At 41.0% G+C, this 22,657-nt stretch overlaps 6 protein-coding genes across 6 annotated transcripts; 3 read left to right on the top strand and 3 right to left on the bottom strand.

The window, feature by feature from the left end:
• The first annotated feature begins 106 nt into the window (after nt 1–106).
• On the top strand, nt 107–9,913 carry LOC128732376 (uncharacterized). The gene is made up of 4 exons (XM_053825626.1): nt 107–509; nt 2,084–2,090; nt 2,363–2,716; nt 9,502–9,913. The coding sequence occupies exons 1-4, from the start codon at nt 107–109 to the stop codon at nt 9,911–9,913; spliced, it is 1,176 nt and encodes a 391-aa protein (XP_053681601.1).
• Nucleotides 1,713–2,090, bottom strand: LOC128740789 (histone H2A-like). Its single transcript, XM_053836358.1, has one exon. It carries the CDS (start codon nt 2,085–2,087, stop codon nt 1,713–1,715), a length of 375 nt encoding a protein of 124 aa, XP_053692333.1. The 5' UTR covers nt 2,088–2,090.
• Nucleotides 2,343–3,180, top strand: LOC128740800 (histone H2B). The gene has a single exon (XM_053836367.1). It carries the CDS (start codon nt 2,346–2,348, stop codon nt 2,718–2,720), a length of 375 nt encoding a protein of 124 aa, XP_053692342.1. The 5' UTR covers nt 2,343–2,345; the 3' UTR covers nt 2,721–3,180.
• On the bottom strand, nt 8,964–9,278 carry LOC128740808 (histone H4). The gene has a single exon (XM_053836376.1). It carries the CDS (start codon nt 9,273–9,275, stop codon nt 8,964–8,966), a length of 312 nt encoding a protein of 103 aa, XP_053692351.1. The 5' UTR covers nt 9,276–9,278.
• A 1,636-nt stretch (nt 9,914–11,549) lies between the features above and the next one.
• Nucleotides 11,550–11,936, bottom strand: LOC128732978 (histone H2A-like). The gene has a single exon (XM_053826485.1). It carries the CDS (start codon nt 11,922–11,924, stop codon nt 11,550–11,552), a length of 375 nt encoding a protein of 124 aa, XP_053682460.1. The 5' UTR covers nt 11,925–11,936.
• A 250-nt stretch (nt 11,937–12,186) lies between these two features.
• On the top strand, nt 12,187–12,561 carry LOC128735771 (histone H2B). Its single transcript, XM_053830261.1, has one exon. The coding sequence runs from the start codon at nt 12,187–12,189 to the stop codon at nt 12,559–12,561; it is 375 nt and encodes a 124-aa protein (XP_053686236.1).
• Nucleotides 12,562–22,657: the final 10,096 nt, after the last annotated feature.

Raw genomic sequence — 22,657 nt, 5'->3', positions numbered from 1 at the left:
TTGAACAGTGGACGAGTGTGAAGTATAAAAGAGGTCAAAATGTGTTTACCGACCATTATCCGTTTGATCCCGAAATCGCTCACTTCGTTCTGAAACCGAAATCAGCATGGCTCGTACAAAGCAGACTGCTCGTAAATCCACCGGAGGAAAGGCTCCTCGCAAGCAGTTGGCCACAAAGGCGGCTCGCAAAAGCGCCCCGGCAACTGGAGGAGTGAAGAAGCCTCACCGTTATCGTCCAGGAACAGTGGCTCTCCGTGAAATCCGTCGTTACCAGAAGTCCACCGAGCTTCTGATCCGCAAGCTTCCGTTCCAACGTTTGGTTCGTGAAATTGCCCAGGACTTCAAGACCGATCTTCGTTTCCAGAGCTCGGCTGTCATGGCTCTCCAGGAGGCCAGCGAAGCCTATCTAGTCGGTCTGTTCGAAGACACCAATCTGTGTGCCATCCATGCCAAGCGCGTCACCATCATGCCAAAGGACATTCAACTGGCTCGCCGTATCCGTGGCGAACGTGCTTAAGGCAATCGGCTTTCGTTTGATCTCATATTGCAACAAAAGGCCCTTATCAGGGCCACACATGTGTTTCATAAAGAGTTAAATTAGTTTTCTCTTACAAAAACATGGCATAGTTTGTTTATCAACGCTTATCACAACTTTCAATTCAAATTTTACTCAACGATGAAATAATGTGGCATTAAAATCAACTGAAAAAGGGTCCGATTAGAAAGACCCTAAGACCCTCTAGCCGTGAAAAAACACCCCGGGGCAGAGTCTGTCAATCAGTGTGGCAAAGAGTGTTCTTAAATAGGAAGGTTTAAATTTGTAGGATCCAGCAAAATTATTTAAAATAGTGAAAAACGATTGTAGATGCATGTTCAAGTTAATCAGTGCAAATTTTGGAGTTTTCTTCAACGTGTATATAATATTTTCGATACGTTGTTTTGAGCATTTTATCACTTATTCTATTTAGCAGCTCATGCATTCTTTTCTCAATCGTTATTTTATGCACACTTATCTAGATCCAGGTAATCTAGATTAAACGGTAGATGTTTAAAACGTATTCAAAATAATATTTTCCTTACTTTACAATAATACCCCTCACCCCAGACTACTGTGACATACTTTGCCACGAAGCATGTTAGGTATTGGAATAAACATGAAAATTAACGCTTGTTTGCAAATAAATAGCCTGTAAATCACTTTTCAAAGCAGTCGTTAAATATTTAGGCTTAATAATTGATTTATAATATAAGTTACAGACATTAAATTTTCAAATGATAACTAGTCTTCCATTTTGAAGTATCGCCTAAGCGACGGTGCCAAAAATTTCAATGATTTTTAAGTCGAAACTTATAAAACTGGCTGGTTATTACTTATCCCTGGTAGAAACAGAAACAGATAAGATGTTTAAAAAAAAATATTTCAAGCTTGGAATTGGAATAATGTCATAGTACAAAGCTTCATTGACACACTTTGCCCCGTCCTACCCTATTGTTTTGGAATATTCTGTATGATGTGGAAAATTTGCCACCCGAATACAGTCCATATGATACAAAACAATTTTGCCATTGCGAAGCCAATTTTAACATTCAAACGATTAAATGTTAGATTATATAACGCTACTCAGTGTAAGGAAAACAATTTCTAACTCCTCATGTAAGAATTTGTTCGTCCTTATAAGGACGGTTTTTTGTGTTCACTGGTTGAAAAATATTTAGGCCTTCTTTTCGGTCTTCTTAGGTAGAAGGACGGCTTGGATGTTTGGCAGGACACCTCCCTGAGCAATAGTGACACCAGACAAGAGTTTGTTCAACTCTTCGTCATTGCGGATGGCCAATTGCAGATGACGGGGGATGATTCGGGTCTTCTTATTGTCACGGGCGGCATTTCCTGCCAATTCCAGGACTTCAGCTGCCAAGTATTCCATCACGGCAGCCAGATAGACGGGAGCTCCGGCACCAACGCGCTCGGCATAGTTTCCCTTCCTGAGCAGACGGTGAATACGGCCTACCGGGAATTGGAGACCAGCACGAGTCGAACGGGACTTTGCCTTTCCCTTAACTTTTCCTCCTTTACCGCGTCCAGACATGTTGTAGTTTTAGTTTATGTTGTTACGTTCAATCGAAATAGCGTTAAACTGATACCACATGCCAGGATCACCCCTTATTATATACCCAGGCAGAAGGTGATTATCGACCAGGGGGTTGAACCTCGTAGGTAACGGAATGGCAGAAGTTGGAAAAAGGGACGTACCTCGGAATGGGTTCTTTTTCTGTATATAAGGGGCACTACCGCTAGCAAACGCTATCAGTTTATGTTAGGAAAGCTAAACTAAACATCTGTCGATATGGCACCGAAAACCAGTGGAAAGGCCGCTAAGAAGTCTGGCAAGGCCCAGAAGAACATTGCGAAGGGAGACAAGAAAAAGAAGAAGCCACGCCGCAAGGAGAGCTACGCCATCTACATCTACAAGGTCTTGAAGCAGGTCCACCCCGATACCGGTATCTCCTCGAAAGCCATGAGCATCATGAACAGCTTCGTCAATGACATTTTCGAGCGCATCGCCGCTGAGGCTTCCCGTCTGGCTCACTACAACAAGCGTTCCACGATCACTTCTCGCGAGGTTCAGACCTCCGTGCGTTTGTTGTTGCCAGGAGAATTGGCCAAGCACGCCGTCTCAGAGGGTACTAAGGCTGTCACCAAGTACACGAGCTCCAAGTAAATTTAAAGTGACGCTTTCAATTTTCCGCAAATCGGCCCTTCTAAGGGCCAACAATTAATCATTGAAGAAATATTTGAACTTTCTCATAATCATTAGAACACAATTATTAGGCTGCAAGCCCATATTTGGCCGGTTTTATCTAGAAAATTTGTTAGAAACGATATAGCAAAGTTCTGTGTGGGCTCGTATAAGACAACGCAAGCCACTATTTTTTAAATAATATTTGTTTTTAATTGTACTATAGTTTATTGTCCTATTCATTTTTTCAAATATGTGCTTTAGGTTTATGTTTCGATACCCAATCCATAAGTTTCTGACAACATGAAAAGAAGTCGTTCGATGTTGGTTCTCCAATAAACGGCATTAGAAATGATAAAACGATTTTAAAACTTTGATACTTTGATTGTTAATAAGGGACTGAGATTTATTCGTAAAGTAACGCAAAAGATATCAGCCCAGAACCCGGAAAAACCTTACGGGTTTTTATTTGCTCTGGTAAAAGCTGGAATTCTTAGCTAGCTAACCTGAAGCTAGCTGGGTGGTTACTTTCTTCCATCTAATTCATTTCGAAAATCTGGTCTGGACCCTGAGGATTAAATCCCGATCAATCCATGCAAAGACTATTGTTGAAACAATACTTTTTTCTGCGGCCAATTCAGCAAGATTCTTAAAACACTGCTCTATGCTACGAGAACAAGCATTTATTGGGTCATGGAAGTTGACACTTGAAAAAAAAAAATCAACATTAAAAACAAAAGAATTTTGGATCTAGATAATTCCAGACTTCCGGATCGAAATCGGACTGTAACCGAAACGAGAACGAATCAAACTGGATTAAAATCAGCCTTTGAAAATTCGCTACGACATTTAACCCATTTATGCCGAAACCCAGACTTTAATTTTTATTCTGATGTCGATCACCAGTGAAAACCTAAGACTAATTCGTTTTCGGAGCATAGACCATTTCAGTTTCAAAGTCTTGATTTAGTCAAACAAATCATGTTTGAAACTCGACTAGGAGTACAGAGTCGATAGAATCGCAAACCCAAAGCTAAAAAGCTAGCTCCAAGTAAAACGAACAAATAATAGAACGAAGCTGCGTTGCTCAATTCATCGTAACATAAAAGATGAATTTGAATTGAAAAGTAAGAATGAATTTATTAAGAAATAACAAAGAGTTAACAATTAGTTAAGTTTAATAAACACTTTGAAAGGACTAATTAACGAGATATTGTACATCTGAATTTTCTCGGAATACACCTGGAAAACCCTAAAAAAGGCAAGAAATTTTATTTTCGCTGAATACCATGACTCGCGCGGAGGAAACAACATAAGAAACTCACGCGCGGAATGTAGTTTGCCGGTCGGCAGAACAGAAGCTAGCGATTCTCGCATGGATAACTCGCCTAGGGAAATAGAGTAGGTGGGGAGCTGTCCCCGTTTCGGTAGCTTATGTTAAGACCCCGAGAGTAGGTAGATGACACAATTTCAGCCTTTTTGATTTGGATGAAATTTTACCAACGTGTTTGATAGGAGGAAATATACATTTTCCACAAGTTTTGGCACTATTTTGATTCAAGACTCATTCTTAAAAAGGGCGTAATTATTTTCTAGTGTATTTTGTTTCAAAAATTTATCTCAAAAACTAGAGATTGCTTAAAAATTATGTCATACCACAAGTTGTAGCAAATTGATTTCTAAACATGAAAAAAAATTAGCAGTTTTTCAAAAATTTGAAAATGAAACCTAAAATTAAAATTTCAAAGATATGCCATTTGCAGATGCTTCATTTTTCCTATGAAATCTATTTATATAAGAGGCTTATGTCTGTACCGAAAACCTGGTCTTTGACAGGACGTTATAAAAGGCTTATCGGTAATTAAAAACAGGCACCTGACAGGGCATCATGTTTTCGTAGTAATGAGTTCTATCCTCAGTCACCTCACTGGTTGACTGCTAAACTGCTCGATTGCTCAGCTGGTTGACTAGGGGGTTGATTAGACTACTCGATTTGATTACTCGACTGGACTGCTTAACTGAACTGCTCGGCTGAACTGTTCGATTCGACTGCTCGACTCAACTGCTTGATGATTGGACAAATCGACTTAACTGCTTGACTGAACAGCTCGATTTAACTGCTCGAGTGGACTACTCGATTCGACTGCTTGACACATTTGCTTGACTTACTACTAGACCCGACTGCTCGACTTAACTGCTCGACTGGACTAATCGAATCAGCTGCTCGACTCAACTGCTCAACCCCGATTGCTCGATTCAATTGCTCGATTTGATTACTCGACTCAACTGTTTGATTTAACTGCTCGACTGATTCGCTTGACCCGACTGCTCGACTTAACTGTTTGATTCGACTTAACAACTCGACTGAACTACTCGACTGCTCGACTAGACTACTCGATTCAACTGCTCGACTGGACTACCCTTACCTAACTGCTCGATTAAACTGCTCGACTCGACTGCTCGGTTTAACTGCTCAACTCAACTGTTCGGCTGGATTGCTTGACTGAACAGCTTGATTTAACTGCTCGACTAGACTACTCGATTTGAATGCTCGATTAGACTGCTCGACTGGACTTCTCGACTCGACCACTCGATTCAACTGCTCAACCGGACTGCTTGACTGAACAGCTTGATTTTACTGCTCGATTTGGCAACTGCTTGATTCGACTGCTCGACTCGCCTGCTCAACTTGATTGTTTGTCGCGTTATCATATGGTCGGTGTTAAATCCAAGCCGCAAAATTTAAAAAATGAGGTAATGATAGCAAACGATCAAGAATTTTCTAAGCAACATTTTACTCTAATCAAACTAGATAAATGTTGCAAACAGCCAGAAGTTTTTATTCAATTAAATAAAATCCAATACGACCATAAAAACTATTTGTTTCAGTTTCCGGCTATGACTGTTATGTACAACATCGTACAGCTATATTATGCAATAGAACTCAAAGAACTAATACAAAGATTAAACATCTTCGCAAACACTGGCCAATGGAATGTATCCGCAGTTTTCTGAACAGACATATTTTCCAGATCGTTAAATTCGGGCTCAGCTAGTTTCTAATAACTACATTGAATTTCAATTTTCAAATTATTTATTAGTGAATTATTATTATTATTATTATTATTATTATTTATTTCAAAGATTTATCTGAACAAAGTCCTAAATAAATGCTACTAACAAGCGTCAGATTTATAAAATATTCGATTTCTTCAATTTCGTCACGTATCTCTGTGCTGGTTCATTAAAATCAAATAATTCTTCAGTCATTTCGAAAGTCCTGATACAAGCGGTGATAGGTTCCTGGTAACCAAACGATGTACGATGGTAGGCAGTTTGTAGCAATCCAGTTGAACGAAGGGCACGTTGCGAGGCACGGAAATTTAAAAGAGATAGCAGCGTCGGTGAGTCTATATCGCCATTTACCAGTTTCGCTTTAAATATTGCTTGGTGCATTTTACGACGACGCTCCAGCGTATCGATACCGAGTAGACTGCATCGATCAGGGTACGGTGGTAGGTTAACAGGGTGTCGCCATGGGAGATCGCGCAGTGCAAGTCGGACGAATCTTTTCTGGATTCGTTCAATCCGTAAATTCCACGACAACTGATGTGGAAACCAAACTAAGTTGCAATTCTCCAGTAATGGGCGGACCAAGGAGCAATAAAGAGCTTTCAGGCAGTGTGGGTCCTTAAAATCATTCGCAATTTTGGAGATGAAGCCCAGCTGACGTGTAGCTTTCGATATCAAGGCGGCGTGGTGTAGGTGAAATGTGAGCTTAGAATCCAGAAGAACACCGAGGTCACTTACATGGTCGACTCTTTTAAGTTTTAGTCCGTCGACATGATAATCGAATAAAACTGGGTTCAAAATACGGTGAAATGTCATAACCTCACATTTCGCGATGCTGATAACGAGCCAATTTTTCCGGCACCAGCCAACAAAACTATCGAGCAAAGTTTGCAAACTGCGACAATCTTCAACAGTTCGAACTGTCAGGTACAATTTTAAATCATCCGCGTATACTAACTTACAGTCAGATGCTAATAACCGAGTGACGTCGTTAAAAAATAGCATGAACAGTAATGGCCCCATGTTGCTTCCTTGTGGAACTCCAGAATTATTGGTAAATTGCGAAGATATACAAGTGCCAAGCTTAACGCATAAGACTCTACCGCGTAGGTACGAGCTCAACCATTTGACGAATTGTTTATACCAACAGACATATTGTTGTCTTATAATGATAATTTAGTCCAACTAGTACGAAAAATAGTTAAAAAGTTCCCTCGTTTCGATTTAAGTGAAAGTCGAACCCAGCTGATACGAACCCTTGGCTGAATACTCGTTGTAGCCCGACGATGGCTCTGTTTGCTGCATAATTTGTCCTTCGAAACGGAACGATACTTGGAGGACCATTCTGCCACGAAGAGGTCGTGGTTGAGCTTGTACACTGATATGGTTGAGTTCACAAGCCATGGACAAAGAGCCCTCGCTATTAGGAGATCAGTTACAAGGATTCGGTTCGGCTTTTCATCAGTTCACCGCCTAGATGATAGTTAAAAAGAATTGGCCGTTTTTGCCGGGAGAACGACATGACTGATAGATCTACGAGACGTCCCCGTTTCTTCATTCCCTGTAGATTTAGAAATGCATCTATGTGTGAATAACTTATTCACACAAGATTCATTTCGTATAATCATCTTTGCGGCAATACTTCACAGTTGGCCTGGCCGATTAAACATTTGTAAGAAATCTCTGATACCTTGCAAATGTTAATACAGACAAGAAAATAATTTAAACTATTTCTATGATTGGAAATATTTAAAATTATTTCCAGGAATCCTTTATTGTGGCTGTGACGGTATTAATAAGATTAAGAAGAATAAGAATAAGAGAACGACACGACTGATAGATCTTAAGAACTTCAGCAAAGGAAAGCCTGGTTCCTCGTAGCGAAAAGATTACATTATTGGAGTACAGCACGAAGATGAGCGGGCCTAGATGACTGCCTTGTGAAATACCGGACGTAGCAATGAATTCACTGGATAATGATTGTCAGTCACATTCCGCTCAGCCAAGTACGACTTCAGTCAGAGCAGTAGGGTGCCGCCAAATCCCATCCGGTCAAGTTTGACAATCGCATTTCTTTGCTTTGCTCGTTGAAGTATCCTCAAAACAAGTGCGGCGCTGTATATTACGCAAGTAATTCGCATAACACCGTTGGCTCGTACGCTTGTATGCACTGTTTATCTGCCTGTAATGATCACGCAGCAATAGAACGCCATATTTTGAGAACCTTCTTAGAGCTGCTCTTTTCGATGTCTTCAAGCGTCACAACAGCCTAGGTGCATGTTTAATAGATGGAGGTGTGCGTTTAGGAACATGTCGATCAATAACATAATTGAGGATATTCGTGAAAGTCTGAACAGCAACAATGACATCGTTATTGTCTAAAATCTCGTTCCAAACGATATCTAGTAGTATATCTTGAATACTAGAGCAGTCAGTTCGTCTAAAGTCGTAGCTGATGGCATCCGCTGTGCTACAGAAATTCTGCGATATATCCACTTCAAGCGTCAGGTGTAAGGCGGGGGATATCTTCACGAGAGGATGTGAAGCTGCAGTAAGCCGAGGTGCTTAGTTTGCATTGCTGACGAAACACAGATCGAGCATTCGACCATTCTTATTAGTCTCGGAGTTGATTTGTCGCAGAAGGTTGAGATTGTAGCTGTCCAGCAGTAATACGTATTTTTATCCAAACCGGCATGAATATTACAGTCATATGTCGTAGTTTTTGGCTTGGCGACGGTGAGCGCCTTAGCGGTAATGTTGTCTGGTGATCGCTCGAGTATTTGATTAGAACATGGAATTATTGAATACTGCCGGCACGATCCTTAATCGAATAGTTCAATCCCCTTATTCGTTCAGATTCGTCCGATTAATCGAATTTTTAATCGAAATATTGGAATATTTGTAGTCGAATACTATTAGCACGAATACTGAACTAATCGATCAGTGCATACCACGCTAACTGATTAATCGGTAATCGAGTAATTGAAAACTTCGGATATCACTACATCTAAACTACAATTTAGAATCGCTAAAGAGAAAAAAACGTAACAAAAAGGCTAATTGCTAAACAGGATTGGAAAACTTTCTAATTCTTCGTTTATAATATTGTGGCTCTTATAAGGGCCGTTTGTTGCAAATGGGTCAAATAATCGTTTAGCCTCCGAATCCGTACAATGTGCGTCCTTGACGCTTGAGAGCATAGACAACGTCCATGGCGGTGACGGTCTTTCGCTTGGCGTGTTCGGTATAGGTCACAGCGTCGCGGATGACGTTTTCCAGGAATACCTTCAGCACACCTCGGGTTTCCTCATAGATCAGACCGGAAATACGCTTGACACCACCACGGCGAGCCAGACGACGGATAGCGGGCTTGGTAATACCCTGGATGTTATCACGGAGAACCTTGCGATGACGTTTGGCGCCTCCTTTTCCGAGTCCTTTTCCTCCTTTACCGCGACCAGTCATTTTTCTTAGTTAGGTATATTCGATTCAAACTACCGAACGAAAATAATGCTGGATTCGAACAAGAGGGCTTCTTTTATACCTACGAGGGTAGAAAATTTTCCACTTCCCTCTTTCTGATTGGTTGAACAGTGAACGAGTGTACAGCATAAAAGAGGTCAAAATGTGTTTAGCAACCATTATCCGTTTAATCCTGAAATCGCTCACTTCGTTCTGAAACCGAAATCAGCATGGCTCGTACAAAGCAGACTGCTCGTAAATCCACCGGAGGAAAAGCTCCTCGCAAGCAGTTGGCCACAAAGGCGGCTCGCAAAAGTGCCCCGGCAACTGGAGGAGTGAAGAAGCCTCACCGTTATCGTCCAGGAACAGTGGCTCTCCGTGAAATCCGTCGTTATCAGAAATCCACCGAGCTTCTGATCCGCAAGCTTCCGTTCCAACGTTTGGTTCGTGAAATTGCCCAGGACTTCAAGACCGATCTTCGTTTCCAGAGCTCGGCTGTCATGGCTCTCCAGGAGGCCAGTGAAGCCTATCTAGTCGGTCTGTTCGAAGACACCAATCTGTGTGCCATTCATGCCAAGCGCGTCACCATCATGCCAAAGGACATCCAATTGGCTCGCCGTATCCGTGGCGAACGTGCTTAAGGCAATCGGCTTTCGTTTGATCTCATATTACAACAAAAGGCCCTTATCAGGGCCGCAGCTATATTTCATGAAGGGTTGAGAAGCTTTATCTGCTCTCCTATGACACTAAAATCGGCTCAATCGTAAATTGCAGTGTTCTATTTCCATAGAACACATTCACGTTTCCTTTTACTTAATTCCTTATCCTTATAAGGAATAAGGATACACGGAAAGAAACTTGATTCCGATGCCATGAATGAAATCATGAAATGTGAATTCCTGTCAAATCATGACTGAACTGCCAAATCAGATAGCACAAAATCTTGATAATAGTTCATGAATTTGCGTTGTGTTGTACTGCAAGAAGCTCGTGATATCATGATTATTATTCATGGTGTATTTTCATAAATCATAAGCTATAGGAGCTTGGAATCATGAGTCATTTTGCTCGTTTTGGAGATCAAATTTCTATCCGTGTAAGAAATTGAGTAAAAGGAAACGTGAAATGTGTTGTACGGAAATAGAACACTGCAATTCACGATTGAGCCGGTTAACATTAATATATATTGTCAGAATTATTGAAATATTTTGTATATTTGTACTACTTACCTACCTTTGTAATTTTGTTCTAACTGCAAGTTTGCCGTTCAATCTTCCATTCCTTTCAGTGTATAACGTTAATACTACAGTAATCTCAGTTTTTCCATGGAAGTTTTGGATACTGTGCTATTAATAGTAGGCAATCGTTATCCATTTTGGTTAATTATATATGTGCATATATACAGCAAATCCCGCAAGGTTTACTTGTGAATTGTCAAAACAGTGTGTACATGAGCACTGAAATACTTTAGAAAGTGGAATTCAAAATCAAACGAAATCCTACGCAACGTGAGATAACAAGAATTATACTGTAAACTAATCTGGTAGAAATTTAGACATTAAAATAGCGAAACATAAAAATGATGCTTGAAAATCTGACATAAGAACAGACCTCGGCTTCCCAAATGCGAGTTTTAAAGAAAATGAATAATAGGGACATAAAATTAGTATCACCTTCACCAAAAATTTTCATTTCTTTCCCTACCGTCCCTTCATCAATTGTAGAACCATCGTTTCAAAAAATATTAAAATAATTCAATAAAATAAATCAAAGTTAGAGAACTTCAATTTACCAAGGAAAAGTACAAATTGTAATGGCACATACATACAATAATAGTAAGGCAACAAGAAGAAAAAAAAAGATGATCAGTTAGGTAGTTGAAGAGGTAAAGAATCTGCCTGTTCCTGAAAGCTTATACCAACTGGTGAAAATTGACGAATAGCAAGTCGAAACGTCCTCGGTAAACACATTATATTTTTGTTTCATAATTTCGCGTTTTGACGAAGGATTATATCTTACTGAAAGGTGCAGAATTTGGGGGATCATTCCAAAAAATGCGAGCATAACGAAAACATAAGTTTTCAGCAGCTTTTTCTACGTGTCTTGTTATTTCATAAAAATGAGCATTTTAGTGTATAGCTACATTCACAAACGTATTTGCACCTTCAATTTGATATATGTTCAATAGTGTGAAGAAAATACTTTTTAACTCATCGTACATGAGTTTGTTCGTCCTTATAAGGACGGTTTTTTTGTGTCGCACTGGTTGAAAAATATTTAGGCCTTCTTTTCGGTCTTTTTGGGCAGAAGGACGGCTTGGATGTTTGGCAGAACACCTCCCTGAGCAATGGTGACACCAGACAGGAGTTTGTTCAACTCTTCGTCATTGCGGATGGCCAATTGCAGATGACGGGGGATGATTCTGGTCTTCTTATTGTCACGGGCGGCGTTTCCTGCCAATTCCAGAACTTCAGCTGCCAAGTATTCCATCACGGCAGCAAGATAGACGGGAGCTCCGGCACCAACACGCTCGGCATAGTTTCCCTTCCTGAGCAGACGGTGAATACGGCCTACCGGGAATTGGAGACCAGCACGAGTCGAACGGGACTTTGCCTTTCCCTTAACTTTTCCTCCTTTGCCGCGTCCAGACATGTTGTAAGAGAGTTGTAGTTTACGTTGTTACGTTCAAGTGAAGTAGCGTTAAACTGATACCTGATCCTCGAATCACCCCTTATTATATATTCAGGCAGATGGCGATTATCGACCAGGGGGTTGAACCTCGTAGGTAACGGAATGACAGAAGTTGAAAAAAGGGACGTGCTTCGGAAGCGGTTCTTTTTCTGTATATAAGGGGCACTACCGATGGCAATCGCTATCAGTTTTTGTTAGGAAAGCTAAGCAAAACATTGTCGCAATGGCACCGAAAACCAGTGGAAAGGCCGCTAAGAAGTCTGGCAAGGCCCAGAAGAACATCGCGAAGGGAGACAAGAAAAAGAAGAAGCCACGCCGCAAGGAGAGCTACGCCATCTACATCTACAAGGTCTTGAAGCAGGTCCACCCCGATACCGGTATCTCCTCGAAGGCCATGAGCATCATGAACAGCTTCGTCAATGACATCTTCGAGCGCATCGCCGCTGAGGCTTCCCGTCTGGCTCACTACAACAAGCGTTCCACGATCACTTCTCGCGAGGTTCAGACCTCCGTGCGTTTGTTGTTGCCAGGAGAATTGGCCAAGCACGCCGTCTCTGAGGGCACTAAGGCTGTCACCAAGTACACGAGCTCCAAGTAAATGGTTCGGACTCTGCTATAATTCATGCATAAACGGCCCTTCTAAGGGCCATCAAATTATCATTGAAGAGGCATTTGAATTTTCTTGCTGTGGATTTTCATTCAACTATTGCCATCAAATATGTCTATTTAGTATGTAGTAATTACTAATTTTTGTTTTGAAACGATAGTTTTTACAATTGACGAAGGGGTACGGTAGAAGCAAGGAATGAAATTTTTAGAGTGATGGTGAAAGAGCGGAGAGGTGAGAGAGAGGAGGGGCTCGTAGCCTACGCTTAACAGGTAGTCGTTTCATTGTGGCTCCTACCTTTTGTCCAATGCTGGAAGGTGCATGGATCGAACCAAGCTATAATCTGGGATTATAACCGGATTCGAACCCACAACACCTGCCATTACATGTGGTTCGCAGGTATTAAATAACCTTTGAACCATAGCGCTGGACAAAAGGAGACTGGACAACCCCCTTTACATGCGTAGTATGGTGGACAATCGTCCTACCTAACATCCTTAACATAATGTAGTAATTATGTTGAGGATGTACCCTCCCATGGGCAGGCGGTTTGTCGAGTACTTCATCAACCGCCTAACTTTCAGTAGAATAGAATGTAGGTAAAATTAGATTCGATTTGATCAGAAATTTTAGATGCTTCATGTAGTTATGTAGTTAGATGTAAAATGAGTTAAGTAGAGTGGAGTTAAGCAGATAAGACTTTAGGTCAGATCTGGTCAAGATGAAGGTAAATTTTCTGGTTAACATTGGTTTCACCGGAAAATTGAACTAAACTTACTCATCTTTGAACTATTAGCATTAGTTAGAATACTTTATATTGTATTTAGCAGAGGTTGGAAAACTCGCAAAATGAATAGATACGCCGAGCATCGGCAAACGGTGTTTATCATGATAAAACATCTACGCGAGTGGTTCAATTCGCCTATAACAATGAGCAACATACACTCACGCTTCATAGCATCGCTGAATATACGAATATCGTGAGTAACGCAAAAGTGCAAATTACTGCTTTCTGCTGCTCGTAAAGCCACTAACACTACTTTAAACTATTCCCTTTTCGTGGTAATATTATTTTGAATACTTTCCGGCGTCCCCGGACATTCTGTATCCGATAAATCGAACACACTCAATGTTCAATATTCAATTTTTGAACGAATTCTGGTGTTCACATTGAGGTTCTGTTCGTGAAATTCAAAGCTGATGCGTGCATTATCGGCGAGGCAGGCGAATAGTGTGTGTTCATGAGGGACGTTCATCGATTCAAACGATCACTTTTTCGCGAATTCTCCAACCACTGGTATTTAGATTAGTATATTATCTATGGAGTTATTTATTACAGTGGACCCCCGTTCGTTTGAACGATTCCTCATGCAAACTAACGGGGTTAGCTTTTAATTTGAACAACTGGTAACCCTAAATATACTGGAGCTTGTGTGAACTAGCTGCCCTGTTCTTTGTTATTGTTTTGGTGGTTTGATTCAGTTGGCAGTTGCAAGCAGCAAATATTTCATTCTCCGATCAGATTTCTACCATAATCGTTGGGAAAACGCATTGTGAAACAGTTAAACACTCTAGATCAGTACAAACAAATCGTGTTTATGTGCATTATCTGCATAAGCAAATGATGTCATATTGAGAATGACATTTGAACCATTTTTAATTTGCACATCGTGCAAACCAACGGGGTTCAAATTAAAAAGTGTTCAGATTAAAAACGGTCAAACGAACGGGGGTCCACGGTATTTGGTGAGTTTTTTTTCGTGACGAGATGTTCGAAGAGGTCGATTTGTTTTTTTAAGAGTAGGATTTTTTAATTTTTTTTCTTGATTTGGTTTATTTGAGGAAGGATGTTTGTTGCTTTTTCTCGAAGAAGCGTGGGAATAGGTGCTTGGGGGCTGTGAGTTTTTGTGTCGGGGTGCGCGCGAAACGAGCGGACGACGCGCGCCTCAATGACACGTTATACTTTTTAACATCAAAGGCGACGTCTTCAACAAAATACCCGTGGATTGGAGCATCGATCGAGCGTATTCGCTTGATTTGCATTAAGGTGCGAACCGGTATGCGGAAGCTTATAGCTTCCGTGGTTTTTAGTTCTCCATTTCCAGATTTTGCGTGTTTTTTAGAGAAACCAATGCTTTTTGGGGTAGAGAACGTCCTAACTTTGGGAAGATTGTTTGTAGGGATGCGCTGTTTGACTGTTGCGGGACAGTCGTGATATGACAGTTTTGACATCTCATGGGGTGGTACACGTGTCCCGAGTGTTTTTTTGATGTTGCGGGTTATCTTTGCTATGTATGTTATGTCAGTAAATGTAAAAATTCTTTAAAAATAATTGATTTAAAATAAAACGTATTGATATTGTAAGATGACATAGGAGGACTTTTTGTATACAAGTTGGTTCGTGTTTGATAAATTTTGGAATGTATCAATTGGATATTTTATTGCAATTTATTTTATTTTTCAATGCACTGCACTACACCCTATACAATTTCATTACCCTTCCCCAACCCACTATTTCCTATCCAATGACGTCTACTTGAGTTGCAACGCTTAGTTCGGTCATTAACCCTTCTAAACACGGTGGAGACTGGACAGACTTTCGGCCCTAGGCCCCACCATGATCCCAAAATTAGATTAGATTAGAAAATTTTTCTTGATCATAAAAATGATTTTTTTCATATTCAGACAGTTATGCCATAATTGACCAACTGTATGTAAAGACAAGTCATGGCTTCAGTACTTAGTAAATGCACCTCTCTACCGGCGAAATGCCATACCTTTCGTAGACAATGACCAAGCGGCAACATCCGCAGAAAATTCTGTTGAACTGGAATCAATCGATGCAGAAAATGAAATAGAACTTTTACTCGGTCAACAGCAAGCATTATTATGGAATGAGGACAAATGTTTAGAAATCGCCCCCAGACAAAATAGGGTTCCTCTTTCCATAATCTACGACGAAAATGCAGTAGAACTTTTATTCCCTGGTAATTACTATAAGCCGCCAGGTGTGCGCCTATTACACACTTTATGATGGCTAGGAGCGAGCTAAGGCGCAAGCATAGACGAGGAGTACAACCTCAAAACCTTCTGTACATGGCAACTATGCCGGCTACAATTTAGTTAGTACTGGATCTTTGTTCTATATGCCCTGAGGATTTGTCAGACAACTATTCCAATCATTATCAAGTATACCAGATAACCATAGAATTAATGCCTTGTGATTAATAAACACTTCTCTTGTAGGTACATAAGCATACTTTTACTTGTTTTAAGCGAAATGAAAATCGTTGCCGCTTCAACATTTCGTACTGTCCGATGGACGAAACCAGAGGCGTACTTCCCATCCCTACGGACGATAGTCGCAGACCACCTCATGAAGAAAGCTACAGAGATGCGAGGTATCATGGAAACAAAGGTTTTCGATACGCTTGAAGCATTCGTTACTGACTGCTGCTGTTCCTTCGACCGTTATCTTGACGTCATTCGAGTCTCTATACGTCGACCAACCATCTTGTTCAAACGGTCCATGAATGAGCTGTAGACTAATCCATTTAATCCGTGGATTGCAAAATATCTTACGTCTAATATGGATCTGCAATTTATATTAGAAGAGTACTCGTGTGCTTCATACGTAGTGGAGTACGTGAACAAAACCAACAAAGGTGTCAGCAACCTGCATCGAGAATTAATAACACTGCAAGATGAATACCCTGATGAAAATGCTAAACGCTGTGGAAATGTCCGCCCAGGAAGCAGCATGGTATCTTCTTAGACAGCCAATGTCAGAAAGCAGTAGAGCAACACGATTCATTCCAACAATGTGGCCTCACGAACGAATCAAATCATGGAAGCGATGAATCAGGAAGAAATCGAAGACAACTCAACGGACGTGTGGACGTTGAATATCGTCCAACGGTATGAAACCCGTGCTGAACTAGAAGATGTTTGTTTGGCTGATTTCGCTGCCCTGTATACCGTGAAAGCACCTAATTCCGATCACCTAAGGCATGATTCATCTTTAAGTCCCTACTGAAAAATATAGCTTTGATATTTATTTACACGGTATGTGTCTTTAGCAAGTATTTTCAATTATGTTTCATGGAAAAATACTAAAATACCTAAACTATTTACCGAAAGTTAAAAAAATGCATCAAAGTAAGATATATCAGTGCACCTAATTCCGATCATCAATTATAAGGGGTGATTCTAATTCCGATCACAGGTGTATCTAATTCCGATCACGTCATGATGAGCTGTTAAAGTATAAAACTATTGTCAACTCGTACCAAATGGATCTGAAAGGTATTGCATTTATGTAGTTTGACGACAATCCCGCTACCAGTCATCTTCTGCTTGCGTTATTGATCATTATTATCATTAGCTTAATATTCATAAAAAGTGTGCACTCAAAAGATCGACAAGTGGATTATGAAACTTTTCTCTTCTTTTATTTTTGTTCAACTGTTACAATTACAATAAAATTGGGCCACATTCGACGTTTTCATAAAGCTTTGATCATAAATAATAGTAAAAATCAAATCAGAAACGTTGTGTTTCAGACATGACCGCGTAGTTGGCGTAGAACTACGTGAGGCTGGTTTTCGCGAAGAAACCTTGAATATTAAAGAAAACTTTTTACACCATATTGGTATACGTGTAGCGTAAATAGTGAAAAAAAAACAAACAATAATCATTTTATCTTGCTGCACCGTATTTATGGTTGGTGAGCTATGTTGTGATATCAAAAACGAATATTTTTCCCAGTGCCATAATCAGAGTATTTCAATAGAAATCTGCCTCACGCCTTCAGCTATTAACAAAGTTCTAGGAGAAAACTTAAGTCCTCAAAATAATATGTTATTGTTATATTAAAAGAACACGCATTAATAAGATAGTTCATAACTGCGCTGCCGCTACCGCTTGTTTGCAGCGTTAGAAAAGCAAAACATCTGAGCCTCTCAGTTGGACTCGAGGTACGGCACTGGTCTAATAACCCGATCAAATGATGAAATTTATAACAGGATGAGTTCTAGATAATAAGTATTTTATAACAAAGACTCATTTGTGTTTGGTTATAAACTTGGTCTCGTTAGCAGTTAAAATAACTAAAATTGTAACAAAATTTGCTCAAATTTGCATATCACAAATATACTAAATTATGATAAGACGTAGTCCTACGTCAAAAAATTTCGATAATCCTACCATGTTATCATGTTGCAATTAATCCTAAAATCCAAATAGCAACTTCGTTACCTTGCATTTTGCCAGTTTATATCTTAGATATAGTGATCGGAATTAGAAGCAGAAAAAAAATTATGTTCATAATTCCGATCAATCACTTTAATGGAATAAATTCCGCAAATTCAGCATTTGTTCAGCCAAATTTGATATAGAACGGTTACATATGCTTGTATCTATTTGTTATCATAGAATACCGAAGAAGGTAATCTATTTTCACGCTGCTATGATCTTAGCAAATTTGATCGAGCGCTTAGCACTTCGGCTAAGAAAATACATTTTGATGGCGTTTTTTGCTACTGCCTGTCGAATTTAATTTATTTTGAAGTGCATAGTGCCCCAAAGGCAGTCATTTTTCAACAACTGACACATAAACACATAGCACAATATCTAAGCGTGCTCGTTTAGTACAGATTTTGGCTCAATTTTCTAAAAATTGACCATTTAGGTTGAGTGATCGGAATTAGGAACTGATCGCAATTATGTGCGGTCACGGTACAAAAGAAAGGAATAGCAGTAACACATATAAAGCCCATAGCACTCGTATAATGCAATGGTGCGGTTATAAAATATCGCAGTTATCAGAATACAAGCGTGAAATGGTAACGCTATTCGTCTCATTTCAGAACCAATTGTTTGATGTACTGGATGGGAACAAGTTCTTGCTGTTAGAGGCTCACGAATCAGCTATTCTGGCGAAGCGAAAGGAATACGACAGTCAAATCAATATCGAACAAACTATTGAGGAGTATCTGAGGCTGTGCATGGACGATCCTCCAGATGCGCAGGAGGAAATTGCAAACGAAAAGCGTGATGAATGAGCGAAAGCTATCACCATGAACCCGAATGATGACGGCATCAATCTGCTTCCTACAAACGGACTATCAGCTATTAAGCAACGCACGACAGTAATGTTCGAGCAGGACTATTGTGCTTTGGTACGATCGTCGAACAAAGAGCAACGTGACTTAATATTACAGACGATTGACAGTCTTCTCAGCTTTTACGAGAATGGTAAGCCACTACAAGTATTCTTCAAAGGTCCGGCAAATTATGGCAAAATTTTCACCCTCAGGATTCTTATAGAGACATAACCGCTTTTCCCAAGTTAATAACACGCTAAATAATTCTTTCATCGCTTGCGCATCAACCGGAAAGGCTGCCGTTGCCATGGGAGGAACCATGGCACGTAGGAATCAAGGGAAGCTTAGTTTCGAGGCACGGCAATTACATAGAAATGCGTTCAAAGCAGTCATTGTTGATGAAGTGAGTATGATAGGCGCAGATTTCCTTAATTTAATATTGTGCACACGCTTTTGCACGCTGAAAATCTCAGCGACATGGAAGGTTTTGGTGATGACGTCCCTACAGTCCCTGGCTCGGCTAAGCCGCCACCTATTGTTGTAAAAGACATGCAGCTCGCTAAACTGAAAAGGGGCCTGGAGCCAATTTGTGCCCAGGCCCAATACAGATTGACCGGAATGGGCATCAAAATTGTCCTATCCGCTAAAAATGAATGGGTTGAAGTCAAAACCTATCTGAAAAATTCGAAGGCCGAATTCTTCACCCACGACTTGCCGGAGGACAAACCGTTCAAAGCTGTTGTTCGAGGGCTCCCAGCTATGGACAAGGAAGATATAGTTACTGAATTAGTCAATCGCTACAAACTGCAACCAATTGCAGTTCACCCCATCTCTCGTAAACAAGGAAACTATCCATACCGTGACTGCCTTTACCTGATACACTTTAGGAAAGGTACCGTTACCATGAGCGCGCTTAAGGCAGTTCGCTCCATTTGTGACGTCATCATCTCCTGGGAGCCGTACCGTGGGACCAAACAAACCGTCACTCAGTGTATGCAGTGCCTGAACTTCGGACATGGCACCAGAAATTGTAACCTGAAACCAAGATGCAACATGTGTGCGGAACCGCATCCTACCTCAACCTGCCCCTATGACGACCTAGGAGCATACAAGTGCGCAAACTGTGGCCTAGCGCACCGGGCTTTGGACAAAGCCTGTACCAAGCGAGAGGAGTATAGGCGTATTCGACGCGAAGCATCGACGAGAAATCAACCGGGACGAAGGGTCCAAAGACCAGCGACGCTCAACGCTATCGATTTTCCTGCTTTGCCGGTACAAGGAGCCGGTATTGGGAATCCAGAACATCTTCCTCAACCAGCAGTAAACCAACGAGCAGACCAAGCCTGGACGACGGTTGCTGCTCAACTACCTGTTACTGGAAGCTCTCCGGTAAGTCCCAATTTAAACACTCCTCTCATGGACCAACTTCCGCCTAAATTCTCTGCCGCACAACTTCTGCCCATATTTGCTGAAATGTGCGAGAAACTTCAACGTTGTGAAAATCGTCGGGACCAGATCTTGGTCTTGGGAAATTTTGTTATACAATATGGCTGCTGAGCCGTTAAGTGTCCTACTTTGGAATGCCCGCGGTGTCTTGCGGAAAAAAATCGAACTCTGTGACCTATTAATACAACAAAACATTGATATAGCGGTTCTCACTGAGACGCATTTAAAGTCTGGTATGAACTTTAGCATCCCGGATTATACGACAATAAGGCTTGATCGTGCTCACTCTGGCGGAGGTGGTGTTGCGATGGCCATACAAAATACAATCAAATTCTCTGTTAAACCACATCTCCAGACCACTATCATTGAAGCTCTAGGTGTTGAAATTGAATCAGATGCAGGAAAAATTCTCTTAGTTGGTGCCTATTGTCCTAAGCAGTGTTACGACAGCAATGGTATGGCAAGAACTTTCAAAAATGACATTGCTAAGCTCACTAGACGAACGGGGAAATTTATTATAGCGGGCGATTTCAACGCTAAACAGGAGACATGGTTCAACCACCGCCGAAAAAAAAAATGGATGTCTGCTCTTTGATGACTCGCAGCTGGGTTACTATACCGTCAACGCACCTGAAGAACCAACATTTCTCTCTCCAACCGGTAATCCATCCACTCTGGATCTCTTTCTCACTAACATGAATACTACACTAAGACCTGTTACAATAAGTGATTTAAGCTCAGATCACTATCCTGTTACCGTTGAGATCCTAACTACTCCGGTTCAACAGGAAAAAAGGATGCGGAAGAACTACCAGAATGTAAATTGGGTGGAGTTCCAAAGAATGGTGGACCGACTGCTCGAGCGGGATGAAGAGATGGACTCAGTAGAAGACATAAATCGGGCTATTGAAAGTTTTCAGCGAGCTGTTAACCAAGCGGAGGAATCCTGTATAAGAAGTGCACCAGTCTCAAGCCGAGTTATCCAGCTTGACACGATGACAAAAACTATAATTAGGCAGCGCAATAAAGTCAGGCATCAATTCCAACGTACTGGCGATCTCGCCAAAAAGCTCGTGTCGTCAAGACTGACTAAAATCATATCAGAGCGAGTGGACAAACTGAAAAACGATACTTTCTCGAAGGAAATTGCTAAGATGGACCCGCATACACGCCCTTTCTGGAAAGTTGCTAAGATCCTTAAATCGAAACCACAACAGATCCCTCCGCTGAAATCAAACGATGCCGTCTTGATCACGTCGGTCGAAAAAGCCAACGCCATTGGTGAGCACATTTTAAGCTCGCACAACCTGGGTAGCACAATTATTTGTCCAATGGAACCTGCTGTTATCGAAGCGAACAGTACAATGCAAAACAAGCGTTGCCTTGTCCCAGAAGGCAAAAAAGTCACTGCTGTCCAAATTGCAGCAACTCTCATGGGATGCAAAAACATGAAGGCTCCTGGATTTGATGCCATCTTTAACATAGTTCTAAAAAGACTGAGCTCCACTGCCTATGAATGGCTAGCAAGAATTTACAACCGATGTTTAGATCTTCACTATTTCCCGAGCGTATGGAAAATAGTCGTGCCTATCCTCAAACCTGGCAAGGATCCGTGTAACCCCGCCAGCTACCGACCAATCAGCTTGCTATCATCCGTTAGCAAGCTTTTTGAAAGTTTAATCCTAGACCGCCTCTCAGAACACCTAAACAACAACGAAATAGTCCCACCAGAGCAGTTTGGCTTCAAGAAAGGCCATTCAACGGTGCAGCAACTACAGCGAGTGATCAACATTGTCGACAGAAATAAGGCCGTTGCAAAGTCCACGGCGATGGCTCTGCTTGACGTAGAGAAAGCATTCGACAACGTCTGGCACGAAGGTCTCATCTACAAATTGTACCGATAGCATTTCCCAAACTACCTAATCAAAATTCTAATAAGCTACCTTAGCGAAAGGCGTTTCAAGGTCAGCATTGGTGGTGCATTGTCCGAATATTTTGACATACCCGCTGGGGTACCACAAGGAAGTCTGCTGGGACCGACCCTGTACAACGTGTACACATCTGACTTTCCACAGTTACCAAACCATTGTCAGCTGTGTTTCTTTGCGGATGACACTGCCATACTCTGCAAAGGGAGATCGACAAAACATCTAACGAAACAATTACAGGATTGCCTTAACGCTGTCGTACAGTACATGGAAACATGGAAGATTCGCATCAATGCATCCAAAACGAAAACAATATTGTTCCCTCTGAGCTTGTCTTCGAAGCACGTTCCACCGGCTGACTGCAAAATCATTTTGGGCGGTTCAGTGATTGATTGGTCCGTAGAGGTTGCTTATCTTGGGCTTACCATTGACAAAAAATTCCTATTTCGCTCGCACGTTGAAAAAATTAAAAATAAGTGTAACCTTCTAATTAAGTTGCTATATCCGCTTATCAACAGAAAATCAACATTGAATATCGATAACAAATTAGCAGTTTACAAACAAATTATATTTCCTGTAGCGCAGTATGCTATCCCGATTTGGGGGCGA

This window comes from Sabethes cyaneus, chromosome 1, assembly GCF_943734655.1.
Source record: "Sabethes cyaneus chromosome 1, idSabCyanKW18_F2, whole genome shotgun sequence".
Lineage (NCBI taxonomy): Eukaryota > Metazoa > Arthropoda > Insecta > Diptera > Culicidae > Sabethes > Sabethes cyaneus.
The sequence above is the reverse complement of the archived record's forward strand: the minus strand, read 5'-3'. Positions and strand labels throughout refer to the sequence as shown.